This window comes from Malurus melanocephalus, unplaced genomic scaffold (assembly GCF_030028575.1).
Source record: "Malurus melanocephalus ecotype Western Australia unplaced genomic scaffold, MMel_1.1 scaffold_3, whole genome shotgun sequence".
Lineage (NCBI taxonomy): Eukaryota > Metazoa > Chordata > Aves > Passeriformes > Maluridae > Malurus > Malurus melanocephalus.
The window spans coordinates 3,921,811-3,947,029 of NW_026623235.1; the positions used below are offsets into that span (position 1 = coordinate 3,921,811).

The following is a 25,219-nucleotide window of genomic DNA, read 5'->3' on the forward strand; positions in this document are numbered from 1 at the left end:
TAAGATACAGAAGGGGAAATACTTAATATTGAATTTGGGTCAGAAAGGATGCCAGCAGACTCTCAACACTTATGGCTGAATCAGCCCATGGTTACAAGCAGGATGTATTGACCTGTATTAACCACAGGATCTGAGACTCTACAAAKGATGAAAATTGGCTGTAAATCTGGCCACCTTTTGATGAATACTATTCAGCAAGTTGCMTATTCTCCTTATAGTCTGTTGACATGTAACTACTGGCATCTGCAGAGTAAGCAAATGAACGTTGTACAAATTTCTGAGGAAGTTACTTCGACTCCACACAGAAAACGCATGACACAGAGGTTACCTGACTGGTGCTCATCTCAAAGAACAGAATCTTTGTGGATATTTTATTGTGTCTTTTCAGGGTTTGCTTGTAAAACATTCATGCCCTTGRAAGTGTTTGTTTTGTGACTTTTGTGTCTGGACAATGCGGCCTAGCTTGTTTTTCTCTCTTGCCTACAGTCATTTCTTTAAGCCTGATTCAATGAGAATTAACATGCACAAAAGGCACTCTGCCTCATTAAACCTCCATCAGAAAAGAAGCTGCTTGAGGATTTTTCAGTGAAACAGGTTTGATAAATACTGATTTGCCAAAACCCAAGCTTTTCGTGTTAGTCTATCAGTTTTGATGGATTGCCTGTTAAGGCAGATATTCTAGCTCCAGGACAGCATTTCTGGTCTGACACATGGGAGGACATAACTGATTAGCACACAGCCTTGTAATACGTCAATATAACCTTAAGGCTGTGGTGCAAGCACTGGTTTGAACCAGTCAGAGAAATAATTCAAATCTGTATCTCTTACATTTTAAGTAAATGTTTTCATTTACCAAGTTTTTAGTTCCATTAAATGTAATTTCTGACATTACATGGGGCTTGTGACTGTCATGGGAGTCAGGGGAAAAAAGGAGTGGGGTCTTGATTTATTTTCTAGTGTGGAATGAAAACATTTGTAAATGATCACRCCATTATCAGAAAAATGTTCCCTGCTTAGTCCTGGATAGTGTCTGAAGTAGTTAAACAAATGGTTTCCTCTCTCACTAACACTTACCCCTCTTTATCCCTGATAAATAACAAACAAGTCMCTGTAAGTCTCTCAGTACTGTGGAACAGATAGCATCATTCATGTCAGTTTGGCAACATTTCCCAAAATGCCTCCTCCAAACCTAAGTACACTAGCTTCCCACTCCTACGCTCTCTATTCTTGCTCTTACATTGACCTTCTGCTCACAAAATGGAAAGTGAAGAGAAGAAAAAGTTAAATAAAACAGATTTCYAGTGTACAAGTCAGAGGCACAGTGCCCAATGCAAATCACAGAGGAACAAGTTTATTTCTGGTATGACTCTACTCAACTACAATCCTGGATTTGTCTTTCCTCCCCCTCTAGCTGTGTGTACCCTTTATCAAGACTTCATTTGAGGGGGCAAATTAAATGATATTCTTTAGGACAGAGGCCACTATTTATTTCTGAAAAGYACAGTTTAACCAAAAATAAGTGTTTTGAAAAGGGGACCAGTATGTGAGCAGGCTAGAAAGAAAAAGGGAGAGGAGTATCTTGACCCTTCTTGGGACTTTGGCCAACATTTTATCACAGATGAAAGCCTGAAGTCAGAGCCCTCCTTTAGCCTTTAAGAATAGAGACTCACTTTTACATCAGTACTGCTACTTATTCYGTATGCCCAAAGGCTGAAATGTAGGTCTAGGGAACTAATATTTTCTTAAATAATGAGGAAAGACTCTCAAAAGCTATTAACATAGGAAATCATTTTTTCCTAGAACGGGAAGCAAACACACTCTCACACACTACAGAGTTCAAAAGCCTAGTTCAGCCTTTTGAGTAGATGTCTCGTGTGAGAAACCAGAAGTTAACAAAATTCCTGGAAATATTGCTAGTAGCCATCTCCCCTTTCTTTTCTGCCAGGATAGCTTGAACATCCTCCTATCCCTGGTTAATATGCTCTCCATAAGAGAAAGCTAGAGCTTTTTYCTAGGAAGGGATTGCACACAGATAGATCTCTGTGACAGCTCCTTCCAAAAGGAAAGAGGTATGCAACTTGTTCCTCCATCCAAGAGGTCTCCTAATCTGGTTTCAGGGTCCCAKCACCCAACTCAAAACCTGAAGGCTACCTCAGGGTTTGAACCAGCTGTAGCTTCCTGGACAACCCAGGATCTATGCTACAGCACTGTCCTGATAGATGGCTCCTCCCAGTGCACAGAAAAAGTGATACAGAAGAAGGTGCTGCACCATTGAAACTTATCTTGTTCTGTGCCTTCAGTCCTGAAGAGTGTCCCTTCTGCACTGTCTACCAACATGATCTGGGCTTGGGGCAAGCATTGTGGAGCTATCAGTAAGCATGGAACTATTATTTGTGGGTTTCATACTAAAACACCCATGGATAATGTCAACTTTTCATTTGCTACTCTGCGGACTGTGGGTACCTGACATCCAAAAGGTGTGATTTCCACCCACAGCAGACTGGCAGCTCCTCTGTTGCCACTAACAATCTCCTTGGAGGAAAGCTTTTATGGAAAAGTATCTCTACATGTTACATGCAGTCTGCATTACTCTTTCAGCACACAACCAGCCAAATGAATCCTATAACTAATTAGTACTCACTTGGATACAATACCAAAGTCTTTTGTCCCTTGTGTAAGTRAAAAGCTGGGCACGAAGAATCAGTGCCGAAAGGCAAAAAGTTACGAGATATTCCCATATGTTGGAGAAATTTTCCATGGCAAAAGCAACTAAATGTCTCACAGATAAGAGATAAATTGGAATAAACAGCTGTCAGTGTTAAATAAATATCCTGGATAATGTGCAGGACAGAAATAACTACAGCGTCGTCAAACTCCTTTCTTCACTTTATTTAGCTGTTCTTGTGTGTAGCTCCCAATCTTTCCACTGCTCCAGTTAGTGAAGCATTTATTTTTGAGTCAGCTGCATTTCTTAAGACTGTAACAACGAAAGGCATTTCCTGAGAAACTGCAAGGATGAGCAGCAAGAAAGAACAACAGCTAAGGAAATATGGGACCCTTGTAGTGTTTTTTATCTTGCAAATTCAGATTTTTGGTTTTGATGTTGATAATCGACCTACAACAGATGTCTGCTCAACACACACAATTTTACCTGGACCAAAAGGTGAGGAATTWTCAGGTTGCTAATGCTGAGACCAGTATTGACAAAGGCTGATTTTTTTTTTAAAATAGAGACATGGAGGGCTTGTGGCATGGGCTGGGCATGAAAAATGTGAAATATTGTAGACTGTTCCAACATCTAGTAAACTGTAACTGTAATGGGGGAAAATGCAGAAGCAAGGGGATTTAAATTTGCTTTTCTTTAGTTTCAGGAACAGTGTCACATATTGTCATATAAGTTAGAGATGYCTTTTTGCATCTTTTTCCAGCCACATAAATCTTCTCTTATTTCTGTGTTCATCACAGATAGAGGGACYTGTCTAAAAGTAGGCACCTATTGTAAACTGTTAACAGTCTGCTTTGCATCTACTGATAGAGAGAGATGCAATATTTAAAATGACCAAACTGTAATTATTTCCAAATGTTTACTTGTAAACACATCTCTGCYGCATTCATCAGATTTGATCCAGTAACTTGTTGAATTAAACTGGACCTTTGCTATAGGTTTCAACAATAACTAGATCAACTCTGGCATGTACAGGACTTTTATCTTCAAAACACTTTGCAAATATCTGAAACCAAATTTTCTCCATTAACTTACTTTTCTGTAACACAACTAATGTCAATGGAATTGCCTGAAGGGTATCTTATTAAGCCCGTGACATAGAAAACTATCTTGCAGTGACAGATATAAAATATATATTTCACACCATGGCTATTGCAGTTTCAAACTATTGCCTTCTTTTTAGTAATTAATTGTATTTTTCTATAGGCTACAGACTGAGAGAAAAAATTGCAACTGATTTAAATTTAAAGAAGAAAAAAGATTATCAAATCAAGAGCACTGCTACAGACTCATTTGTTTTTATGATGGATTATTCAAATGCACGTTGCTTAAAGGATCATTTTTTAATAAGGAAATTAATTTCTTTATCATTACAATCCAAGCTTAAACTTTTGCTGCCACAGCATAAACGCTGAGAGGCAACGATCCCCAGGGGAGTCAGTGGGTGTTGGTTTAGTTAGTATCTAAGTAACGGCAGGCTGGAGAACAAAGTTTGACAGAATTGTGTTTAACAGCTCACAAGGCTAATGAGGGGGTCTCGTCRCAACAGAGGAGCTGGGACTCCAGCTGGCTTCTGTGGTCTAGCTTTTATGGGGAGCATTTGAGGGTTAGATATTATGGTTCTCTGTAAGTGTGGTACTAAGAAAATCAGGATTAAGTCATAACCAGTCCTTTTCTTCCTGGCTGACATCAAGACACGAGATGAGATCAGCTGTTTATTGGCACAGCTCAAACTACTACTTTAGATCACGATTCCCAAGATCCATGATTGATAGAAGGAGCATTGAATAACTCACCTCCAAATTGCTGGCTCACACCCACTGCAGGTCATCAAATACATTTTGAAGACTATATGATATGATCCTGTAGATTAATTTCAATTCCTACCAGAGCTGAGCTCATCCAGGACAGTTACAATGGCRCTGGTTTTAACTGACAATCATTTGGGCAATTAAAGACTGAGCAGGCTGAGTGTATGAACTACCCTGTTACTTCTCAGGCATCCCTTGTAGTCAAGGATGAAACATGCTTACCTAATAYGCCAGAAGAAAGTCTGTCCTCTCTCAGTTCTCCTTTATCCATCTGATGTCTATGGATTCAGAGCACATGATACCAAATTATGACCACAGCCACAGGCAGCACTGCTGCTTAAACTCTAACCTTAATAATGGACACGCCACTGACTTTTGCTGCTGTAGTTTTTATTCCCTGTGCCACATCCATTGTTTCCCTTTGCTCACTGTTCTCATAAAAATGGGTTTTGACCCACCCTGCAAAAGTTTCACCCCCTCACCTCCATCTGCTCAGCATCTCAGCTATGGTAAAACATGCAGCTGCTCCCACAGGACAGAGGTGCTGATCTCACACAGTACCTTGACTAGTTTGTTCTATCACCACAGGCAAGATTCCTGTTGTGGCAACTTCCTCCTTCCTTGAGAACATGGAAGTGTCTAATGGGCCAAAACAAACAGAAATGCAAGGAATTAGAAGGATTCAACAGCTGTAAGACTTTCTATACTGTCCCACCTCMCCTACCCCAGTGCAAGGCACAAATTTTCCAGTAGTCTGGATCCAGTCTGTGTGCTGTAAGTGGGATGGACCCGGTCCAGTGCAGCAGAGGAACTGCTGCTTCCATCACACAGCACAGCGGAGAGGAGAGCGCTGGGGGAGAAGTGGGGGTGTTTGGAGAGGTCAGAATTTATAACCCTTTCTTGCCTGCACTTTTGCAGGCTGTCTGACTCAATCCTGTAGGCATTCACAGTTGCTATAGGAGCAAGCTTCCAACCTCTTCACATGCTCCCCCTGAAAATCACCTGTTCAAGAAGGGTTGTGAAGATAGGCCACTTATACAAGCTACACCAACTTGTCTGAGTTACTTTGTGCAAGCCATATTCTTCCCCTTCAAAAACATCTCTTTGTTATGTTCATTCCTGAGATGTCACRTGAGAAGTATGACATGAGCAGTGGGAAGAAAAAATAAAAGGGGTAATTCCAGSCTCATTATCAGAAAAGTCTCCAAACTGCTTGTGACAGTCTCACCAGCTCCCAGAAGGCATGAAGCACAACCAGAGGCCATCGTGTATAAGAGCTAGAGAATACTCTGGAAAACTGCAGTCTCCCAGGAGCAGAAGGAATGCAGCAAATGCTCTGATAGCCTTTGCACATTGCACTGCAAGACCAGCAGTGGGTCTGAGCTGCAGCTCGGGGTGACTGAGCCCTGTAGGGTTCCAGCCTGACCTCTGACAGCTTGGCCAGGCTCACCAGACACTGCTGTTCCCCAACCCGCTGCTGATCCCCCTCGCTGGGGAGAGCAAATGAAACCTGAACTCTGTTTGCAAACAATTAGGCAAAGAAACTTGCCAAATGGGCAAGTTTCTCATTCCAGAAAACTGGAAAATAATAACTTAAAAAAGAATAAAAGAAAGGCAAAAGCTGACACTCTTCACCATTTCCTTTTCTAGGCAATATTCAGGTCTCTTCTCAAAAAGAGAGGATTAGTTTCAATGAAAATAGCTCACTGCAATGACTGTCTTGTACTGCCTTCCTGAAAACCAATTTGARGTACACAGCCAGATGACTTGTATGGCAATTAAAAATAGAAGTGWGTGAGGCATTTTGTAGGGTTCTTACTGAAATATCCCAGATGCATCCTCTATCCCTTCCACTCCCCCCCAGAAGTACAGACTTTCACTGTTCGTAACTAGTGATTTTTGATATTTGACCTAARATGTTAGAAACCATGTTAGCTGGGCTGTTATAGCACAGGAACTCTGAAATCTTACATTAGGTAAYGCTGATCCACAGCTGAGTAACTGGGACAATAAACACCAAGTTCTGTTCTTCATCAACTTCTTGGGTCTAAAGAGAGCCAGGAGATCAAGTGTAAACAGAACAATGAATTTTCCAGGGTAGCCAGGTGCTTGGCCTAGCAAAAGTAGCCACAGCCCTATTGCTTGCTTCCTACCCTTCCAATCCTGGAAGCAGGGTGGCTGTGGCTGCTGCTGAGAAAGGATCTGGACTGTGGGGAGGCAGCAGCTGGCACAGTGCCAGCAGAGGCCTGGCAGCATCAGGAGGATCAGGCTCTGCTCCCCTGGCTCTGCCCTGGAGGGGTGTCCCAGCTCTGTCCTTTGTGCCTGCTCTTCCCTGGACTCTGCAGGCTCAGTTTTGTCTGATATGCAAAGGAAGTTATGAGGGGGCTGTTGACATAGATGAGACAGGATTTGACCTGCCCTGAGTAAATCAATTAACAGAAACATGAGGGTAGAAATAAGCAGAGGACCCAAAACTTTGACTCCTGAACTCCCATTAAAAATGTGAGCAGCGGGAGAAGACTGGAGCAGGGGCTGGTACTGCAGAAGCTGATTTCACATGGATTCATGGGAGCTCAGCACTTCAGAAGACTGTCCTTACATMTTGCTATCTGCCCCAGGTCCCAGTTAATTTCCTTTGAAATCCAGACACAAGAACTTCAAAAGTCTTGAATCAGATCCAGGTTGAGAAACTGGAAYGAGATGAAATCTAAAGAGTACTGGGAGTTTCCCATAGCAGTTCAGATGCAAAATGTTTCCTTATCATTATTTCTGACAAATGATGCTTATAAACTCTGTGACATTGGCTGGTACCCCAAAATAGCATTTACTGTGGTCACCAGTATAGCTGTCCATCTCWCAGGTTTAATTGTGCTTACGCAGTTCCACTCCTGGAAAATCTCAAACTCTCTYAGAAACCAGATATGTTGTTATCCACATTGCCTTCCAAAAATATAAAATGCCTTACCACATCCTATAGCTGTTGTATAGATTTGAATCTATAACTAAACTTCCCTCGTAGTGCCTCATGTTTGATCTGAAGAGTCCTTTAATTTCAACACATAATTCTATTTTTCATGGCTTTTAGAAKTTCTCATTTTAGCATACAGTAAGTTTCTGGAGATTATCAGCCTGAGCTATAAAGCACGTATATGGGGACTTAAATATATAAATTAAAAAGACAGTGAGTCTGTATTTCTCACCAGTGGCAGTCTGATTCCTCATGAAGCCCCATAATTCATGGGTGTCTGAGATCATGTCAGAAATGGCAGGGCAACAGGCTGGGAAAATCAAATCAGGCAGACCAAGTGAAAGGAGAATCAAGATGAGCAGAATTATTTCTGTTATTAAATAAATAAAGTATGTTCCACTCATGCACAAAGGCCCATGCTTTCAAATAATGCAAGTTAGCAGAGGTTCACAGAGCCTTCTGAAGGCTTGGGTATGCCTCAGGCAATGCAATGGGAGAGAAGGGCATTTCTAATGAAGTCAATAGACATTTAAAAGTTGAAAAGCAATCAGAGAACTCTATTTTTTATTAAAGATTCTGTTTCACAAGGGAATGGCTCTAATTTGAACCTGGATGAAGAAAGATWACCTGTGTAAGAATGGTGGAATATRTGGGAGCCCTGCATGTCCTGCAGGAGACCTGGGAGGGTGACCATGGATGCAGTTTCACACTACAGCTGTACACACTACTCAGCTCTAAGGTTTTGGACAAAAAGGGAGGCCAAACTTCTTTTTCTTCTACTCTGACCATGTGGTCCCACCTTCACCTGGCTGTGCTGGCTCAGYTATTTCCCAGAATTACAGAATATTCTGARTKGGAATGGGACCCACAAGGATCATTGAATCCAACTCTTATGTGAATGGCCCATCYGGGGATCGAAGCCACARTCSKGGCATTGCCATCACCAGGCTCTGCCCAAACTTTTCACTGAGCTGCTTCAGCTCACTCACTACAAATGTGTATTTGCCTTATGGATATTTCCTTGTTTAGGGAGCTGAATTTCTCCAAAACAGGGTCAAGAGTGCTCACCATCAGGCAGAGGGGAGGGAGGCATGCAGGACAGTGCTGGGAACTGAAGGGTGGGGGAAGGACAGAGGAGGGAGCATCATGTCAAACAGGCAGCTGACGTCAAGAAATCCTGTCCTCACCAGCCATATACAGCAGGAAAACAAGAATGCACACTGCTATGGGAAATTTGCTAAGGATCTAAAAGACACTGAAAGTGAAATTAGAGGAAAATTTGAGTCTTTCCATTGACGTAACTGTGACGTGCTCGTACACTGGAAATACAAACTAGGCAGTGTTTGCTTATTTCTTAAAGTCTGCAACTCCCCCTGGTGACAAAGCCTCTCAGTAGATGTTGTGCATGCAGGAGTGCTGCAAAGGTTCTCCCTGTTCAGGGCCACTCAGGGTCCCAGGCTACTCAGCTAATCCTGTGGCTAAGGTTCTTCCAGGAGAGCAAGGCATTCAGTTGCTCCAGGAGGGTTCTCAAGGCTTTATAATTATGTCCATCTCCTTATCCTTTTAGTTTAAGGGCCAGGAGAGGCAGAAATTATCTGTACTCKTCACAGTCAGTCTCTGGAGGTGGGGAGGATCTCTCTGTCTCCTCAGGTGGGACTGAGAGTACGAAACATGGAGCTCAGCACAACTGTGTCTCACATGATCAGAGGGCAAAAACATTTAACAAACTCCATACTGGTCTTTGGTGGGACATTGGCTATGCCTAGGAATGATAAATGCATCCAAGGCAAGCAGAGTAAAGCTGCTTGCCTTGCTTGAGAACTCCACCTGTGTGGTATTCTCAAGCAAGAACCCCACCTGTGTGGTATTCTCAGCAAGATTAAACATCCTTCCCCCCTCACAGCAAATTAATCATTAGGCCCAGGGCTTTTCAAGGACTTTTTGGCTGGTAGTGGGATTTTTTCAGTTTAGAGTATCTGATGTAGGAGGACAACCATGCTGTAGCCCAGCATMAGTGATGTTTCTATCATTTAAAGGGGTTGTGACCCCCAGGAATTATACCCTGGATCTCCAAGAACCATGGTCAGCCCTTGATTACAAGACTTGGAGAGTCACTAAATATATGTGAACAGTATTTATGAACCTGAAAACGTCCTCAATTCATGAATACAAACCAGACAAATTGCCTACAAAAGATTCAGCAGGGAAATCTAAGTCACTTAAAGGTCAGTACATTCTTACTAATTAAACTCTTACCAGAAGTAACCTCTTAACATTATGTTATTTAGTGAAACTCCAAAAAAGACAGAGCCCCTTTCAACTGCATAAAAATCCTGCTGGTGATTAGAGCTTCAGCATTTTCCTAAGCTTGTTTATAGAAGGTCTGTGGTTTCATTCCCTCTCAATTACAATTAAAATTTTATAATGGCTGCAAAAGTCACTTACTCTTTATGGCTTCTTCTCTTTTGCCTCACACAATCCCAGGCTGGAAGAGTCAAGTAATTTACTGCTTCATGCGTTCCTTTTAGCAATCTGGTATTTCATATCTGTGAYACAGAACAAAAATATCAACTTGAGGAAATACTAACAAGGCTGAGAAACGGTCTACTTCATTTAATGACTCCAAGTGCTTCCTCACCCAATCCTTCAAATGCCAGTGCTGTACATTGTCTGACATTTTTGCAGCCACAGTTTTAAGGTGAAAATCTGCTAATTAGGTTTAAATTTAACCTGACACTGCCCCAAGTGCAAAGCAGCACAAAGAAGAGGTTAAGCTCTAGGTATAGATAACAAGCACATGAGGTCAGGGATCAGAAAATTCATGTTGCACAAAGCATAGTACTACGAAATTGAAAAACCCAGTCCAGAGTACTAGCAGGACAGATTTTTTCWGAAGAATAAAATAAAAAGGTGGATTATGCAGTGGGATGGCTCATCCACATGAAGCCCCAAAGGAAAGGAAGGGATACTTATTGTAAACTAGAAACGAAGTCAACTCAACCCCTGCCCAAAACAGTCAGCCAGCGTCTCACAAGCTCTCCTATCTGGCTGCAAATCATAGTGAGACCACAAGAGGGGAGCAGAACACAAGAGTTCACATTTCATGCCTAAATTTGAAATCACAGCACATAGCAGATAAAAGAGGACACAGCRTGTGCCGTATCAGCAGGCACTGGGCTTAATCTAGTCTTAAATTAACAATAAAATGGTATGACTAACTAACACTATTTGCTTCTGTCCTTGCTCTGTAATGGCCTACCTATTCTCAGAMGATATATGGGGAGAAAAGCGGGATTATCCTGCCTTACACATAGACACACTATTGTTCTTCTCATTTTCTGGAAATGAAAAGTAAGACAGAGTGTAGTAGGCTTCTTTACACCAAGATAAAACAGGTGATAGAACTTACTTCTTTCTCCCTTAGTCACAGCCACCCTCAGTGCACCCAATTCCCTGAACACCTTCTGCTGGGGCTGCAGGCACCATCCTTGGTGACACAGGTTATTGGCCTTGTCTCATAATGCTGTTCTRCCCTCACCTCTCTGGCTGACATCCAGACTTCCCTCTCTCAGTATGTTGAGCCCCTCCTGGGCAGCAGGCACAACTGGCTGCCACTACTACAGGAAATCCTGCCTGAGCCAAGAGACCGTGGCACCGCTTCACACTGCATGGCAAGGCTCATTGCCAACATGGCAGGGAGCAGTGGGAGAGGCTTTGGTTGCCTGTGCTCAGTAATCGCTGTTTGGTGCAGGCCAGTTGTGTCCCTTCCTCACTTCTACTGGGAAAAAAAAAATAAATAAAAAAATTTAAAAAAGAAAAAAAAAAAAATTCTTGAGATCTGGCTCCAAACTAWGAAGATGAGAAAATCAACTTCAGTTGTGCCTCCAATTTCCTGCATAATGCGAAGCAACATTTTATGCCACTTACAGAAGGAGATAACATTTCTTTCAGACTAATTGCTGCCTTGCACCTTTAGACTGCAAGSTGCATGGTGAGAGACTGTTTGTTACAACAGTAAGACTGCTCATACAGATCTATCCAGAAACCTGTGCAATAGGGTCTTGATCTCATTTTAAGAAAGCTCTGCACTACTATAATAAATGCAATGATTTTGCCTCTTGCAAATGCTCTGTGTATGACTTTTTCAAAATAAAGCATTGGAGTAATTGCAAAACAAGTTTCTTGTATCAACATACAAATGCCATCTGTCAAAAACTGAAGGCAAGAATTGTGTCATATTAASTGCCAAGGTCTATGTCAAGATCTATTTCAACATATTTACATTCCTCTCATTCCAAAAGCATCTGCATACCCTGAACACAGAGCCATTAGGAATGGAATCACTAGGAATAATTAGTAAACACTAATTGTTGCCTCCCCTGGCACTTTGCCCCYGTGTGCACAGGTTTCCCAGTACTGAAAGATTGGCTTCTTTATCTGCTTTATAGCTTTTAATGCTTGAAGTGTAGGAGTAGAAATTGGTGTTATATAATTCTCATGTTGTAAGAGCCTCTCTGAAAGGCAAAGTTTTTAACTTTTYCTAATGATGCTCAGATTCCTCATCTCTTCCCTGCAAATGTATCCCATCGTTACTGTGCATCGCATGTGAAATAAAAAATAAATCAGTAGGAAAAAAAAAAACCCTATAAACTTTGCTTTCTGAGTGTGTATGGTTGTACCTATTGCACTAAGAGAAATGTACCATGATGTTTTATTTTTTGTTCTTTGGAAGGAGATGAAGGTGAAAAGGGAGACAGAGGAGAAGTGGGCAAACAAGGAAARGTTGGACCAAAAGGACCAAAAGGTATTTATGATTTTTTTTGGCATTACTGGTATGTGAATGTTGTTATATAGATCTGTACTGAGGCATATGATTGGTGATGTTTAATGCTTTCCATTCCTGTTGCACCMGTGGATTTCACAATCCTGTCAAACATTAATTGGTGAACATAACAATACTTAGAGAGCTTGTTGCAATTCCTACTGATACTCAAGACAAACATGTGGCTGTCACGAGTGTGATTCAGAAGACTCAGATCATATATATGATCAGAAAGATTACTCTTACTGAAATTAGCCTKTAGCTGAAACTGAATTGAGAGCTGCTGCATAGAATACAACAGGGTGCTCAATAAAATTTGGTTTCAGTTGTCTCTATTCTGCAGAAAAGCAAACAAAGTCATATACAAAAAAAAAGTTCCATTGATCAAACAGAATCCAAGCTGAGAACAAGGAGCCACAGATGTTTCAGGACACTTGGCTCAATTAAAGATATCCCATATCCACAGTGTGACCTGGGCAGATCATTTGGAGGCACCAGATGTGAGTGTGTCAGCCTTGTTTGCATCCTCTAATTCAAAAGCTTAATTTATCTTTAGAGTTTTATGATAATGCATATCCCAGGTCTTTCTTCCTTGACTGTGGTTCAAGATTAATCAGGAAAATCTTTACTTTCACAGAAACTTTAAAATCACTCTGTTATTATTGTCATAATAAAAAAACTTTTTCCATTTTTAAATGCATTCTTATTATCTCACTTCTTACCATAAAATTAACATCAGGTAAGGAATTCAGGGAATCCACCATTTACAAAGCATCTTATTGATGTTAAACTAACTTTGCAAACTGACATTCCTTACATTGGCGTGTCATCATTAGACATCTATGTGAGAACTTAAACTATTTATTAATCAGTTAAAAAGGACATCTGTTATTTTGGTCCTCTGAAGACTGGGAGAACACATACAGCAAAATTAGCAGCTCCCGACTTGCAGTCCTCATTTGAGAAGGACTCCCAGCAAGGATTTTATCTCCAAGGAAGAAAGACAGCCTGGGTTTTGCCTGGGGTGGAGAAAAATTAAAACTGTCAGCCTAGTTTGACTGTGCAATAAATCACTAACATTTTAGTTTCTGTTTTATGTAAGAAAAAAAATGAAGTTTCTGGGCATTTCCACAGGCAGTTCTGTTAAGGTTCCTTGCAATGTCCTACTGTCATACCCTACAGTAGCAGAGATCTGGGCTGTACTCCTCAAATATCCTCAGAGCTGTGCTCACTTTGCCACACGTGCACACTGGCTACACTCAGGAAAAATGACAGCAGTAGGGACCTAAACAGTGCCTCAGAAAAGAAATCACAGCAACCACTCCTACTCATTTCCTCTTTGTTTCTTCTCTTAGGAAACAAAGGACCAGTGGGTGATGTTGGTGACCAAGGAATGCTTGGTAAAATTGGTCCAATTGGTGGAAAGGGTAAGCTGGGGTCTGGGAATTTTCTTGGTTTTTTYCCCCTCAAGGTACATAGGTGCTTTGTGAGAGTTCCAGATACAGAGTAATATTAGATAATAGATGACCAAGGCTCTCCAAATAAAGTTATGCATAAAGGTTGGTGATGAGAGCTGTCTGAGATATCCTAGTTTTATTTTCCACATGCAATATATCCAACCTATTTGGCTAAAATAKTTTCTTTTATGAGTTAAGACATCAATTCTCTTTGATGGATCAAGTGGAAGGTATTTCTGCTCATTTCAGGGGGRGTRGACTAGATAACCTTTAAAGRTCCCTTCYACCCCAAACTATTCTATGATTCTGTGGTAAAAGAGAAATCCAGTTCYTGTGAAGTAAATCCACTGAACATTCTGGAAGACAAATTTGTGCCTTTGATTTGGACGCTGAAGGCCTAAGTCAATGTCCTGCTGCTGCTGAGGATGCCACACCTTGTCACCTGCACTGCTGTGGATCACGTGAGCAAGCAATGCACAGGACATCTGGTAAGGAAGGAATTTAGGAGTTTAAAGAAGGCGCTCCCATAAGCAGGGATGGCAACTACCTGCAAATCAAGGTAGACTCCAAATCTGCCTGGACAATATTTTGATGAAATTGTGCTCTATTTATCTGGAGAAGTAGCTCAGGCATTCCTTTCTGGTATTCCTAAAGACCTGCTTAGGAAGGAATATTACTTCTGCCACAAGAAGACCTGCATTGAAAGGTGGTCAGGGACACCACCATTCCAGGGRAGCTCTGTGGTCTCTAACCAGCACATCAACCTGGGTATGCTGCTGAGTGGGTGGAACAGCTCCCTCCAGGACCTTCTCAAAACAGTGTTTTAATAAACTTTCYATGGCCTCTAGCGAGCCTCAGTATCAGGCAAGAAGAAAAGAATTTGGCCTGAGGGATTTTCAGAAATACCTACACAATTGAAAACCCTTAGCTATCCCCTAAGATGCCTTCAATCCCCAAAAGAGACAAAAATTAAGAATCTCACAAATTGCTTTTCTTTATCTGAAAACAGACCAAYTCGGAGCCTTTTAATCAAGCTCTCTTTTAGTCTGAATGCACAATTTATTGTCCCCTTACAGTTTTTTTTTTCTCATTTTCTTTATTTGCAGAAGCAAAGGTCATTAAATCACTGTTTAAATCTATGATTAAACATTCGAGTTCTTAATGAAGCAACCATTAAATTCCAGCTTGCAAGCATGCAGTGTCAAGTACTGCTAATTAAAATGACAGCCAACATCTAAATTCTTTAAAAAACCACAACCATATAAAGTAAAATGTACATCAAAACATGGCCATCAATAAAGCAGAGCAAGTATTAGTATTTTTTGTATCTCTAAAGATTTAATTCATAAAAGAAGAGCTGAAATGAATTTCAGATAAAGTCCAGCTGTTCCTGACACAAATTACAGCTGAGATTTTTTAAAGAGCTAGTCACCTCCAGTTTTATATTAGCAGAGCATTTAGAGAAGTATTTCTATTATTTTTTATAATTTACAAAAGAAGAAGAAAGCAGTTGGATGAAAATAAATCACATTTCCATCAACTGAAATGGAATGCTGCTCCTTAGTGACCTCCATCCGTGCAGGTGCCAACTGCTGCCCGCACACACCTTCCCTTGCACACACGAATTCAGGGGCGTAGATCACATCTGGTGCTTTGTCCCACCACAGAGCTACTGGACCTGGGGAAGGGCTCTGCCCTGCAGCCCATGAGAGTATCCAGATCTCACCTTTTCAACATTTCTTGGGTGCTTTCAGCCTCTGAGTATAATTTTGCAGCTTATATTTAAAGTAAGTGGTACCAGGAACSGGCAGCACACAAGATGCCTGTGTTATCAGTGAGTTAGTTATTAAAGGGCTCTCATTTCCATGCACCAGAATTAATCCTGGTTTGTTTAACTTGGCACRTCTTCCAGTACAGTCCATCAGGGCTTCCTATCAAAAGCACACTGTTAATATATTATTAAACATGTTTTTGAATATGCTTYCCTGACATGTGTGCTGTCTGAGATYTGAGAATAAAATTTCTTCTTTATTCAGGTGACAAAGGAGCCAAAGGCTTACCAGGGGTTTCAGGAAAAAAAGGAAAAGCAGGTATGCTATGCATCTTTCTGTGCAAAATGATCAAGTCTGCTGGATCTTTGATTTCAGGGTTGGTTTCCCTGGAGTTTCATTAAATTTTGAGGCCTAGGAAAAAACATGAGAATAGATGAAATATAAGGAAGAGACTGAAAATTTTTTGTTGAGCAAAATGAAGGACAATGTAGGGAGATTACTTATATCTGTGAATACACTAGCATACATAAAATATAAAGTCACACAAATTCATAGGCAATGTTTGATGTCATAAAAACTAACACAAAGGCCAGCAGTATGTTTTTATACTGAAAACAGGATTWATACTGGATACTAGAAGAAAGTGTCTTAATACCAAAGGAATTAAGCCCTTTAACAGTTTCCTAATAGGAGCATGGGGATGAAAAAAGTGATTTAAGAACATAATCTCTTGTCAAATTGATGCAATGCATTTGCTTACAGGAGGAGAATTTGATGAACTAGAAAGTTYTTCTCAGCCCTTGTAATCTTGAACAGTTACCCAACTTGAACTTAAACTTGTGTTTATTTTAAAGATATTTCATATAAAATGACCATTTGGTTTCTAACGGGAAACCATCAGCAGCTTATTTTCTTTCTGAGAAGAACAGAAGAACAAACAAAACCTCTACCAAGCCAAATTCCAGTTTACCAAAAGAAAAGAGGAAAAAAAAAGTGCCCCAAACAAAAAACTGAGACTTCAGTGCTTGAAAGCTATTGATTATTTGGGTTGGTATTAACTTGCTTAAGCCAGTTAGCAAGGGAGTGTACAGAACCAAAACCTTAAACACTTTGATCAGCAGAATATAGCCAGTGGGGTATGGTGAGACTGGCTCTCCATAAGTGGAGCCCAGATCTGCAGGAGCTTTGGAAGTGGGCTACAGGTGACTCTCCATGCACACACATTCAAATGCTTCTAAACAGATTAATCCTCTATTCTTTGTATTGCATCAGGCACAGTCTGTGACTGTGGAAGATACCGCAGATTTGTCGGACAACTGAATATCAATGTTGCTCGTCTTAACACATCCATCAAGTTTGTTAAGAATGGTAAGGACCCCTGTGCATTTGATGTGATTTATTTGACTCCAATAACAGATATCATTACTATTCTTCTACCATTGTTGCTCTATGGCAGCATCCAGAGATGACCCAAGAGAGAGGGTCCTCTGTTCCAGGCACTCTGAAAACCCACAAAGGAGAGACAATCTTCCATCTGTAAGAATAAAAAGACCAGATTACTAAAAGCAAAAACAATACAGAAATTATCAATAGCACAACAGAATGCRTCATGTAAAGAACAAGGAATGATTTGCTAAGCACCTCTGCACTGTCATTCTTCTCAGCCTCAGTGGCCAGCCAGGCAATATAAGGCAAAAGTTTGTGCCAATCTGCTCCACAGAGGCATTGAATGCAATAAAAACCTCTTGACCTTTCTGCTGCACAGGAAGGCTGCAGACACAGTACTCCTAGTGCTCCCTCAGTGCATGCACCATTTTCCTGTAACAAGGGACCAACACTCAAGGATATGTGTTAAAAGAGGCCACGTTTGCAGGCAGCACTGTCAGGTGGACAGTCCCAACTGCCCCAYTGAAAGGAAGGGAGAGAGGTTCCTGGTGTAAAGGTGATTTTGAGATAGCTCTACCACTGCTCCAGGACTAGGGCTGCATCAGTAAATTAAAYGCATCTGAGACTGTTCTTTGTCACTGTGGGCATCCAGCACAGAAAAACACCTGTCTACATTRAAAACACTACAAAACTGAATGACATACTATCAAAGAGTATCTTTCTACTAAATTCTAAGCTGGGTCTGGGGTAACTCCTGAATTGTCTGGGAGGGTGTTAATTGTCCCAGGCCAAATTCTACTCAGGACCACTCCAGCAATCCATCAGCAGAGACAATTAATTTCCAGCAACCCAGGCATGCTGCTTGGCACTGCTTGATTCACTAGGCGATACACTGGTTGAGAGGTCTGCCCTTTAAAGCTGCTGAGCAACCACAATTTTCTTCCCTGTCAATGTCACACAGTGCTACAACAGTTCTGAATATCAGGCTGTATTTAAAATCTCTTATGTTAGCAGTCACATTCCTTTTCCTCTACATGGAAAGGGCCTAAAAAGCTATCTGTACCCCTGTGTTTCTATCTCTGGGCACTCTTTCACAATCTATATTCAGAAACATACAAAGTAATGGGGGTGATCCAGAGTTAGACATTGCTATTTGAACATTTGACCATTTAAGGTGATTATACTAGATATCCAGGAAATCAAACTAAAGCAACACAGGAGACATGACAATCAGGGTTTAATAGTTCTTGTCCTAATGTGTGCAAGGTGCTTGACAGTCCCATCAGCCCCATCAAATCTCTTATCATGTCCTCGTCATTCATCATAAATACAGTGGTGGGAATACTTTTCCTCCTTCCCTTTTATTAAGTCTAATGTAAAAATCATCTAATTACATCTAATAACATTCAGCATCTGTTGACATTCCATTAAGCAATTTTTCTTCTCCTTTAAAGTTATAGCAGGTATCAGGGAGACAGATGAGAAATTCTATTACATTGTGAAAGAAGAGAAGAATTACAGAGAAGCCTTGATCCACTGCAAGGACAGAGGAGGATCACTGGCCATGCCTAAAGATGAGGCAACCAATGCCCTGATTGCTGACTACATCTCCAACAGTGGCCTGTTCCGAGCCTTCATTGGGCTGAATGACATGGAAAGAGAAGGACAGTTTGTGTATGCAGACARCAGCCCACTGCAGAACTACAGTAACTGGAAGCAAGGGGAGCCTCAYGACCCAGCTGGTCATGAGGACTGTGTGGAAATGCTCAGCACAGGAGAGTGGAACGACTCTGAGTGCCAAGTCACCATCTACTTTGTCTGTGAATTCCCCAAGAAGAGGAAATAAAAGTGCCAGAGAACGTGCCTGGCACCTGCTGTACATACAATAACCCATCCTCATTCATTTTCTGTAGGGAGAGCAAACAGGGATGGGAAACCAGGGATAGAGCTCAATCCTGCCTTCACATCACTGGGCTAAACAAGAATAACTACTGTTCAACCATCAGTGACCGTGAAGTCAGCACAGGTCTGCAGGGGGCATCCAGCCAGTTGTGCATTTTTATTTCATTTCTACCTGCATTTTAGGGTGGGTGTTTCTATGTGTAATTCAGGGGTAAATTTGAAACATGCAGCGATTAATAAAAATTCACCAGTTCCAAAAATAGTAAGCTCATTGGTATATGAARTACTGATGCGATTTGCAAAGTCCACAGATAGAAAGAGCATGACCTTCATTAATCTCTGACCTGTACAAGGAGTCCCAGTAATTTCCCTAATGACTTCAGAGCTGGGAGGAAAGAGTTTCAGTATCTCTTGAAAAAAGCCCTTCTTTTGTTAGAATCATAGCTTGAGGTRGAAGGGATCTCTGGAGGTCATTTGGTTAAATCTTCCATGAAAAGTAGGGTTAACTTMAAACTAAGAAGTTGTTATACTCTCCTTAATTTGGCCGTGCAATTTTATTGCCTGATAGGTAYTTATTTGATCTTCTGTAAAGCCTTTGACATGGTCCCCTACARTAACATTCTCWTTAAATTTTAGAGATGGATTCAAAGGTTGGACTGTTAGGTGGATAAGGAATTGGTTAGATGGTCACATCCACAGGGTGTTGGTCAATGGTTCAGAATCCTGAYRGACATCAGTGACAGGGGATGTCCCTCAGGGATCAATATTGGCACAGTGCTATTTAGTACCTTCATTATTGACATAGAGAAAGATATCAAGTGCACCCTCAGCACATTTGCAGATGGCACCAAGYTGGRTGGTGCWGTTGACACRCCTGAAGGACAGGATGCCACCCAGAGGGATCTGGATACCATCCAGAGGGACCAGGCTTGAGGAGTGGCCCATGGGAACCTCATGATGTTTAACAAGATCAAGTGCAAGGTGCTGCACTTGAGTTGGGGCAACCCCTGGTTTCAGTCCAGGTCAGGGAYGAGCAGAACAAGAGCAGCCCTGCCAAGGAGGACTTGGGGTTGCTGCTGCATGGGAGGCTGGACAKGAGTTGGCAATGTGCACTTGCAGCCCAGAAAGCCAAAATGTCCTGGGCTGCAGCCAGAGCCCCGTGACTCTGCYCCTCTGCTCTGCTCTGCTCTGGTGAGACCCCACCTGCAGTGCTGCATCCAGCTCTGGGGTCCAGGAAGGACATGGACCTGTTGGAGTGAGTCCAGAGGAGGCCATTGAGATGCTTGGAGGGATGGAATACCTCTCCTATGAGGAAAGGCCAAGAGATTTGGGTTTTGTTCTGCCTGGAAAAAAAAAAAAAAAAAAGCTTTGGGGTGACCTAACTGTGGCCTTCCAGCACCTGAAGGGAGCCTACAAGAAAGACAGAGRCTTCTTGCAAGGACATGTAGTGACAGGACAAGAGGGGAATGAGTTTAAATGGAAAGAGATATCTAACCTAGGTGTAGCTGAGGTATCAGGATGAATTTYTGTACTGTGAGGGTGGTGAGGCACTGGAACAGGTTGTGCAGAGAAGTTGTGGATGCCCCATCCCTGGAAGTGTTCAAGGCCAGGTTGGATGGAGTGCTGAGCAATGTGGTTTAGTGGGAACAGGCCCTGCTCACAGCATGGGGGTTTGAACTAGATGATCTTTAATGTTCCTTCCAACCCAAACATTCTATGATTCCATGATTCTATGCAGAAGAGGTCTCACTTATCTCTGTTTTCAACACTATCATCCATCAGGCTGGTCTGAAGTATGAGGAATTAATGGTACATATTCATGCAAGCCTGCAGAAGCTTGTAGGCAACCTGAAAATACCTGGAGCGGTTCTATTGTCTGAAGTCCCCAAAATCTGTGATAAACATACAAAAGTCTAGCACAAAGTGTGATAGTGTAAAGGAAGCAACACCATTCCTGTAGGAYGTAAACAGGCATGGGTAATATAAGCAATACCATGTGTATTGCTGGTTTATCAAGTGATTCTAAGAACATATTAACTCCCTAACTCAGAACGCTGTGACATTTGTTGTCTAATGCTAAAATCATCTGTGCCTTTGTGACACGGAAAGAAGCTGTGGAACAGGTTTCATCCCCCAAGAACCCAGATTCAGGTGTGGTTGAACAACTTYGTCATGCAGTTCAAGGGACTCACTGAAAATGATGAGTACTGAACATGAAGGCTCTGCTGTCACTGCCTGGCTACTTAGATCCCCATGTCAGAATGCCCATAAATAATCACATTTTCATATCTTGGAGATTGCTGACGGAACWTTTTTCCTCAGACACAGCAAGTATTTCGTCATGGTTTCTCTTTCCTTACAGCAGGAGACGTCAAGAGAAACCCCAGGGCCATTGCAATGCAAGTCTGCAGGTTTTCTTTCCCACTTGACACTAAAAATTAAGGAGTGATATCTGGAAGCTGAGGAGAATGCTAAACACTTGCACCAGACAGCARCATTCCCTGCAGGTCACTCTGAGCACCAGCTGCACGTAGTTTTCCTCCAGGTGTACAAAGAGCTGGGCATGCCATCAGCTGGTAATGCAGAGGGTCAGCCCCAAATCTTTCTTCTACTGCTGAGTACAGCACTGCAAAGGCAACCAATCACATGTCCTCAACATCACCTTAAACTAAACCATTTACCTGGTTGTTATTTGACTCAGAGTTCACCTCGGCCCAACACAGGAGCATCCCAGGAGACTGTGACTCAGAAACATTCCTGTAATCCAGTTTCTCTGACACTTGTTCCTCCAGAAAACCTCCTGTTGCTACCAGCAGTAAATTATCTGTGTTGCTACACACCCTCCAGGAAACTATTCAGACCTGTTAATAAAGGGGTGGGACCACATTTCTTTTCATTGCTCCCCTTCTATGCTATGAGAGTATTTGGGCAAACAGGTTCACTTTGCATGACATAACTCAGCCTGAATTGTTCTCTCTCTGGGAATTGATATTCCTCAAAATTAGGTAGAATGACACTTTTTAGGATCTAGTATAGTAAACTCATTAAGATAAGCACTTTGGTTTTAGAAGCAGTAATGGGTAATGTTAAAGAATTCATGACTAATTCAAGAATACATTTCTTGAGGAAAAATAATGCCCTTTAGAAGTTCAAGCCCAAGGCTAGTGGCCTCATTCACAGCAGGTCAGTTCCTACCAGTCATGCAGAAGTAGCATAGTAATATCCCTGTGGGTAGGCATAATCACTTCTCCACACTTTATTTTCACTTCTGACCCAAAAGCCACCAAAACATGCTTACCAGACTGGAGGCCCATATTCTGAAACCCTCCGGCCATACTGAGACCACTGGCTGACAAAATTTAGAGGTGTCCTTAATACTACAACCATCACAGACAGGTCATTTTCCTGTTATTTAGGAGGAAACTCAGAGCTGGGAGAAGGGAAAGTGGAGCAATACTTTGCTGCAGGATCAACCTCTACCTCAGATTAGACTGGCTGCTCTCCCACACATTCAAAATCAGGAAATACATGTCTAAACTGAAACTTCAGGGGTTTTTTAGGTGACCATGAGTTATGAGTAATCCTGGACCATGCTACATGTACAGGAAGGAATAACTCCCGCAGCTGCTGGCTGCACAGCTGAGGAAATGAGTGAGGAACTTGTGCTGGATTTCCACAAGGGAAAGGCTGGGACTGCCCAGTCCTTCCATCCTCATCCTCTCCTACCACACCAGCTTCATCCTTCCTTAAACAGGAAAAAATAAACAAAACCAACCCTTTCACCCACTGTATATTATTAGAACAGTGGGCAGAGCTATGCCAGCTAAAACAAGCCTTGGGATGGCAGTTCCTTTGCTAACTAGAGAAGAGGGACAGCAGAGGTGCACAGCACATTTCCAAAGCTCAAGCCAGCCAAACATAACTATGAGCAGGTGCTTGTACAGCCCATTCCTGCAGCACCAGTCCCAGTTAATAAATTCTGCCAAGAAGCTCAACTCGTAGGCCAGGCCAAATAAAAATGTCTTATCCCACAGAGCAAACCTGGCAGGTATGTGCCTGCCCCATGCCATGTGGWCACAGGCTTGAGCCTTCACTAACTGAAATATTATAGCCATGATTTGCAGAAAAAAATACGCTTGCTATAATTAAGGATTTGGACTACATCAAAGGTTTCACTGCTAGCCAATGGAAATTCACTGTGGTGGGTAAAGTATCTTAGCTTTGTACCTTAGGTGGATGGAGCCAGGAACACAGGAAATGGTGTCTGACWATTCACGATTTACAGTCTGTTAATGCGTGACATCTAAACCATTTTAACCAATCCCAGTATAATTTTTTCACGTTTTTCTTTCCATTATTCCCAGGCTGAATGTTTCTTGTTTCAATTTATGCCTGCTGTTTCTTGTCCTCTTGCCACTTAACTTACCATTGTGAAGAGCCTGACTTTGTCTTCTTGCAGACACCCTCACAAGTCCTGGCAGGCTGCTATCAGGTTCACCTGAAGCCCCTTCTTCTCCAGGTGAAGAGGATAAATCCCATTTCTTTAGCTCCTTCTCACAAGGCTCTGACTCCAAGCATCCTGGGGAGCCTCAGCTAAACTTGGCTCCAATTTTTCATTGCCTTTCCTGGAGGGGCTCAAGAGGACACAGTGCCTAGATGTGGTCTAACAGGTGCTGAGCAGGAGCATGACCTCTTCCCACAAGCTCCTGGCTGTGCTCCCTCTAGCACAGTCAGGATGYWGTTACTTTCYTTGCTGCCRGGGCACACTCTTGACATGCAGGCTKTSTGTTGTCTGCCAGGACTCTCCAGAGCCTTCACAGTAAAGCCAGTCAGTCCCAGCACATATTGATGCAAGGGCTCATCATTCCCAGGTGACAGGAACTTTGCATTTGTCCTTGCTGAATTTCATAAGGTTCCTCTTGGCCCATTCCTCCAGCCTGCYTAGGTTSTTCTGTATTGTAGCACTGCCCACCCACAGCACRGTCACTGCTCCCTCCAATTTGGTGTCAYCTGCAAACCTGAGGAAAGTTGATTTTATCATCTCCTTGAAGTAACTGGTAAAGATGTCAAACAGGACTGTTTCAGTCTCYAGATCCCTGTGGCACTCTAGAAGGTAAAAAGGAAAATGTTCTCTGGGTAGAGAAMAACTCATTTAACCATTCTCCTCTGAGCCAAATCAAAGAATTTTTAGCCATACAGACCAAAATATCCATCCCAACCAGGATAAAAGAATGTTGTTGGAGACAAYAGCAAAAGCCTTGCTAAATTTGAGGTAAATCATATAAATTTCTCTCCCCTTATCCACAAATCCCATCATAGAATCATAAATACAGCCAGAGAGTCAGATATGATTTACCTTTGSTAGATCCTTGCTGATTGTTTCCAATCACCTTCTTCATATGCCCAGAAATGTGCTTCAAGAAGACCCACTCCTTTCAGTTCCACAGGGACCGAAGCAATGCTCATCAGTTTATAGTTCCCCAAAATGTCTTTGTTCTTTCTGAAGAAAGGGATGCAACATTTAACTATTTCCAGCTCTTAGGAACCTTCCATGATCTCCATAATCCTTATGATGTGATGGAGAGACATCTGTTTTTTCTGGCACCTTGGATATGGTCTGTCTGCCTCCATGGTGTTTTCTGGTCAAAATTTCTCAYAATCCCTGGATACACACTCATCTGCTGGTAGCTGTCTTTAGACCCTTTAGTTTGGTGGCAGAGAATGGCAAAYAAACCTTAGAATGCCTCTATTTTATCCATATTTGCTGTCACTATATCACCTGCTCCATTCAGCAGTGGTTCCATATATTCCATGCTCAGCCTTTTCATACTAACAAACCATTGGAAACTCTTCTTGTTGTGCCTCCCATGTAAGTCTCAACTGCATTTAGGCTTTTGATCTCCCAAGGCTACTCCTACAAACTCAGGCAATTCCTAAATKATTCCATTATGTAGTTTCTAAATTATTCCATTGTAGTCTGTCCCTGCTTCCATCTCCTCTATACCACCTTTTTTGCACTGGAGCTCCACAAAGCTCCCTGTTTACCCACATCAATCTCCTGATACAACTGCTAGGAGATGTGCAGCGAAAACAAGAATGCTGCTTAAGATAGCAGGAAATCTCCAGTATGTTTCCTGCTCTTGGACAGCTAGGAATTTATGATCTTCTGTATTCTGAAGACTGTCACTCAGTACAAGTGTTTTCATCCTGTTCWTCCCAGGTTCAAATCTATGGTAAATATCATGTTTCAAAAACTAATTGTAATAAAAATGATCACAGAATCAATAATCCCATTGAGAATATATTTTCCTCAAACATTTCAAACAATCTCATATGGGCATTCAGCTCATCTTTCTTTGTCTTTCTTTCTTTGACT

General features: G+C 41.9%; 1 protein-coding gene and 1 long non-coding RNA gene across 2 annotated transcripts; one reads left to right on the top strand and one right to left on the bottom strand.

Moving 5' to 3' along the window:
- Nucleotides 1-2,877: 2,877 nt before the first annotated feature.
- Nucleotides 2,878-19,692, top strand: COLEC10 (collectin subfamily member 10). Its single transcript, XM_057367935.1, has 6 exons — nt 2,878-3,163; nt 12,237-12,308; nt 13,682-13,753; nt 15,820-15,873; nt 16,828-16,923; nt 18,396-19,692. The coding sequence occupies exons 1-6, from the start codon at nt 3,016-3,018 to the stop codon at nt 18,785-18,787; spliced, it is 834 nt and encodes a 277-aa protein (XP_057223918.1). The 5' UTR covers nt 2,878-3,015; the 3' UTR covers nt 18,788-19,692.
- On the bottom strand, nt 16,578-23,592 carry LOC130574621 (uncharacterized). The gene is made up of 2 exons (XR_008965448.1): nt 23,270-23,592; nt 16,578-17,089 (listed from the first exon to the last, which is right to left on the bottom strand). It is a non-coding gene; the product is annotated as an uncharacterized LOC130574621 (long non-coding RNA).
- Nucleotides 23,593-25,219: the final 1,627 nt, after the last annotated feature.